The sequence below is a fragment of the Pelobates fuscus genome, chromosome 10 (assembly GCF_036172605.1).
Source record: "Pelobates fuscus isolate aPelFus1 chromosome 10, aPelFus1.pri, whole genome shotgun sequence".
Classification (NCBI taxonomy): Eukaryota; Metazoa; Chordata; class Amphibia; order Anura; family Pelobatidae; genus Pelobates; species Pelobates fuscus.
In genome coordinates this window covers 139,048,029-139,052,793 of record NC_086326.1, presented here as the reverse complement: position 1 = coordinate 139,052,793, position 4,765 = coordinate 139,048,029, and the positions used below count along the sequence as shown (strand labels likewise).

Sequence of the window (4,765 nt, the reverse complement as noted above, 5' to 3'; positions counted from 1 at the left end):
GAGCGGCTCCAGCGGGCGCCATGACAGATATAAGGAAGCTAACAATGCATGCAAACAGGTGATTAGATGGGCTCGAATGGGAAATGAGAAAGTGATAGCCAAAGAGAGAAAAACCAACCGCCAAAAAGTTTCTTTGCTTAGCCCTGGTATCCTAAATATTTTAGCTGCATCAATTGCAAAGCGTATCTCTCTTTTCTGTTTCCTCCACAAACTAGTAGGCCCTTAGTAATATATCACTGATACATGTAGGCTCATGGGTTACAGCTAAGATGCCTTCCCTTATGTTATTGTCCAGTGCATCTAACAACATTACTCCATGTGTCAACCCTCCAAGTTCCAATCCAGGATTACCCACACGTACATGCTCCATGATTGCTACAATCCCAGCTGACAATTCACATGGAGATTCCCGTCTTAGATTTATGAATTGTACCAGGCAGAGACCGTACATAAAATATTATTTGTTCTGTTATTTTGATTACCTTCTATTAAACAATTGTTATTAAATAAACAAAGGTATTATAGCCTTTCTGCTAACAGTTTAGAATTTCAATCTGAATGTGAGTTTTATGAATCAGAAAATGTTGAAAGCAACAAATGTGATGATTTTTTGAAGTCATGTCTTTATTTGGGGGCATACAATATTATACACAGTAGAACATTTTGGTAACAATGCATATTGCTATAGATGCAGTTACACAGTTTTGTATATAATTGATAATTAAACAATTAATTTATACATGTGTATTTTTTGGAGAAATAGTTATTTTGAATGATAAAGATGGTTTGAAACGCTTCAATCATTTCTTCACGCATTGCTTGTCCTGGGGGCACTGTTGGATTGGCTTGCAAGGTTCTTTAAGGAAAAAATGAAAGACATTGCTGTTACTACATGGCTAAAACATTTAGGGGCTTATTCACTAAACATTAATTGTAGTGAATTGAAACCAAATTGCAAAAGTAAGGCAAAAATAGCTTATTCAGAAATATTATGCAACTTAACTGTAGTCTTGGCTATATTGGTTGAATTTTGCAGGTTCTGATTTAATTCACAACTATTGGTTGTTTAGCGAAGATTCCAAAATACTCGAGTATTGCAGTATGCAATGGTACCTTTTTTATTGGACTAACATAATATTTTAAAGACAAGCTTTCGAGAGTTTTCCTCTCTTTCTCCGATTTTTGTCTACTGGACTAATATGGCTAGTCCAATCTACACTTGTTTAGCGAATAAACACCTTTCAAAATGCACAAATGTTATAGACAACCTGGGGTGTTTGACCAATGGAGGGACAAAGGAAGGACTTGGAACAGCAAGATACACGGACGTTGAGTAATTCACCTCCACGGACAAGTTGTGTAGAATTAAACATACACTCTAAGCATCAAAAACTATTTGCAAGTCTTGGATTCAATGGCCCTCTATGAGAAGAATGAGATTGATGTTGCACGGTGACTGGTGAAGTGTTAGAGCGTTCATTTACGTTAAATATTTGTTTGATTAAATGATTAAAAGAAATTCCAGTCATAGGTACAGCTGAATAGCTGTATCATTTTGTAATGACAGACGTAATCACTACAGACCCTTGTTCTAGGACAGGCATAGGCAACCTTTGGCACTCCAGATGTTTTGGACTACACCTCCCATGATGCTTTGCCAGCAATATGGGTGTAAGAGCATTATGGGGGATGGAGTCCACAACGTGTGGAGTGCCAAAGGTTGCTAATCGCTGTTGTAGGACAATGGTAGACAACCTTCAGCACTCCAGATGTTGAAGACTACATCCCCCATAATGCTCTTGCAGCCATAATGCTGGCAAAGCATGAAAGGAGATGTAGTCCGCAACATCTGGAGTGCGAAAGGTTGCCTGACCACGTTCTAGGAGTTGCACATCTGGAAGTCATCTGCAAGTGGTCAGGAGCATTCAGTGGAGGCAAGGCACAGAAATTAATTTCAACTTCCATGAGTCCATGTACCTCCTGCAATGTGTTGGGTACAGCTCTGGCACACAAAGTGTTACTATAAACGGCACATGTAAAGCGTCTATGTTTTAATGGCTGGATTTTGCTTTACCTTGAATAGGTGGGCATTTTTGCACTGGTTCAGGGCACACTGGCTTACAAGCTGAAACAAAAGAGAAACAATCTTCAATAAAAAGAGAAGACAAAGTAATTCTTAAACTTAATGAAATCCTGTCTACTTTGCACTGTCACAATTTGATTTGTTCTTGCTAAATGTACTTATATTGTGTGAACCAAATAAAATATCAGAAGAATAAACATGAAGGTATTTCTGTCTGATTAGAGAAGATGACTCTAACAGTGTCTCCAAGTTGAGGCAGCCCGAATTCTCTGACCAGTATTGTCACTGAGCAAGGGCACCAATACGATCACTCAAAAAATACATTCACCACATCATGACATTTTCATGTACTGGCTAGCTCTGTAATTATGGATTAGTCTTTACCTTGAGGAGGTGGACATTTTTGCACAGGTTCAGGACACACTGGCTTGGAAGCTGAAATAAAACAATAATTTGTGTTATTCTACCGTATATTGGAACAACGTAATATTCCATACCTCCCAAGTGTCCATTTTTAGTAGGGCAGGCCCTATTTTGGGCCCAAATCCATCTTTTCTATCCTAATGTTTCACTTTCCCAGGAGCTCGATGTTGTTGGTGTGTCTGAGTGGATAGCAGATCTCCACAGCAATAATACTCCCAGTAATGTGTCTGAGTGGATAGCAGATCTCCACAGCAATAATACTCCCAGTAATGTGTCTGAGTGTATAACAGTGCCCCACAGCAATAATACTCCCAGTAATGTGTCTGAGTGTATAACAGAGCTCCACAGCAATAATACCCCCAGTAATGTGTCTGATTGTATAACAGAGCTCCACAGCAATAATACTCCCAGTAATGTGTCTGAGTGTATAACAGAGCCCCACAGCAATAATACTCCCAGTAATGTGTCTGAGTGTATAACATAGCTCTACAGTAATAATACTCCCAGTAATGTGTCTGAGTGTATAACAGAGCTCCACAGCAATAATACTCCCAGTAATGTGTCTGAGTGTATAACAGAGCTCCACAGCAATAATACTCCCAGTAATGTGTCTGAGTGTATAACAGAGCTCCACAGCAATAATACTCCCAGTAATGTGTCTTTAAACTACAAGTAATGTGTTTTGAAATCAGTCTGTGTAAATAAGGTACACTGTTCTTGTTCTAAATTACATTTTAATTCTATAAATTATTATTAGAAAATCACCTAAAATGTCTTAGAACAGGCCGCCACTAGTCACACCCCACTCACACCCCAAAAATGAAAGTGTTTGTCCTTTTGAAATGTTTGGAGGTATGCATATTTTAAAGCACATATGGATGCATTCTATTTCCATAAACCTATTAGCCGCATTCCCTCTTTTCACAAAGTAACTTCCTTGTTAGATATATTTTCATTAAGATCTGAGCTGCTGACATCACTCCACCCCATAGCCAATCACTGTCCTCTTATTATTTGTCTCCAATTTAGAATGGCTTTCCGTTTAGCACAGCTTTGAAATGTTTGTTTAATGGTGCAATAGCTTCTGTGTAATTCCACCAATGTGTCACGACTTGGAGAAAATACGATTATTAAAGAATCATGGGGCTTACTCCCAGGCAGTAAATTAGCTTGAATTGGAAACTGGCTTTTCAAAATCAGGAAAAAAAATATAAATATAATATTAAGATAGAAAATGGGATCATGCCAAGGAAAACTCCCCTTTAAAACATCTTTATCACTAAAAAAAATAACATACAGCTAAGCTGCTGCTATATGGCCCCCTGGGTCTGAATCGCTCCTTATGTTTTTCTCGAGTGCTCGGGTTTTCATAAAATGCATAGTTATAAATAGGGACTATGTTTACTTATCTATAGAAGTCAACTTGACAAAAGTTAACAATTGGCAGGGCTTAAAGCAAGCTTCTGTTTCAATTAGCCAATCAAATTCACCCACAATCCATCAGTAAACTCAATCTCACAGTAGGGCAGCAGGCATCATGGCAAAGGAGAACAAAATGGCTGCACCCAGATATTGAGATCCACCACAAGCAAGAAACGTTTATATATATATATATAAATTAAGACAAGTGGCAAGAGAGGGAGTATCAGCATTGGAATACAGGGGGGATAAAGCAAAGAAAACCAGAGGAAAGAAAAATGACAAGGCGCTATAATTGTCTTTTCTCCAAATATACATTCAATTTATCTGAACGTACAATAAGAGGAGCAACTTACGCTTGTGGCATTGCTGGGGTGGAGGGCATGGCTCTGGGCATGGTTCTTGGCCTTTCTTCTGTTGTCCTCCCTTAACTCCAGACATGATTCTCAGGTAGAGATCAGCAAGTAATATGTCAGGAAAATGTGAGGTTAAAATAGTCAATGATGTTGGTCTTCCTAACTTGGTCCTTTTATACAGAGCATTGAGATGTCAATATCTGTTGTGAAACACAGCAATTATAGATAGTCACCTCCATTACTCAGAGACCCCGGTATCGTTGAGAAATTCAGCTTGTGTATTTGCATATACCTTTGTCTACCTTAAAACGATGAGTCGATGCTAATAGTTTCTGAAATATTCTTCCTGAATTTTCTTTTGTGTAGCACATAATTATGGTAAGAATAGATAATAAACTTACAGAGAGAAAACGCCTGTTTAATCATTGTAGTATTTACACACTCCAAAGGTATTTTCTGTTTCGTTAATTTGCTGTCATTGTTA

The 4,765-nt window shown here is 38.2% G+C and overlaps 1 protein-coding gene across 1 annotated transcript; it reads right to left on the bottom strand.

Annotated features, from left to right (window-relative positions):
• Window positions 1-603: 603 nt before the first annotated feature.
• Window positions 604-4,404, bottom strand: LOC134575432 (putative small proline-rich protein 5). Its single transcript, XM_063434731.1, has 4 exons — window positions 4,282-4,404; window positions 2,468-2,518; window positions 2,075-2,125; window positions 604-856 (listed from the first exon to the last, which is right to left on the bottom strand). Exons 1-4 carry the CDS (start codon window positions 4,364-4,366, stop codon window positions 801-803), a joined length of 243 nt encoding a protein of 80 aa, XP_063290801.1. The 5' UTR covers window positions 4,367-4,404; the 3' UTR covers window positions 604-800.
• Between the last annotated feature and the right edge of the window lie 361 nt (window positions 4,405-4,765).

Bases quoted from the DNA above. Each gene is read 5' to 3' on its own strand.
- LOC134575432 (XM_063434731.1), bottom strand. From the start codon at position 4,366: ATGTCTGGAGTTAAGGGAGGACAACAGAAGAAAGGCCAAGAACCATGC. The intron at 2,519-4,281 runs GTAAGTTGCTCC...GTTTTATTTCAG, and splicing joins ACCCCAGCAATGCCACAAGC to CTTCCAAGCCAGTGTGTCCT. The intron at 857-2,074 runs GTAAAGCAAAAT...TTTTCCTTAAAG, and splicing joins AAAATGCCCACCTATTCAAG to AACCTTGCAAGCCAATCCAA.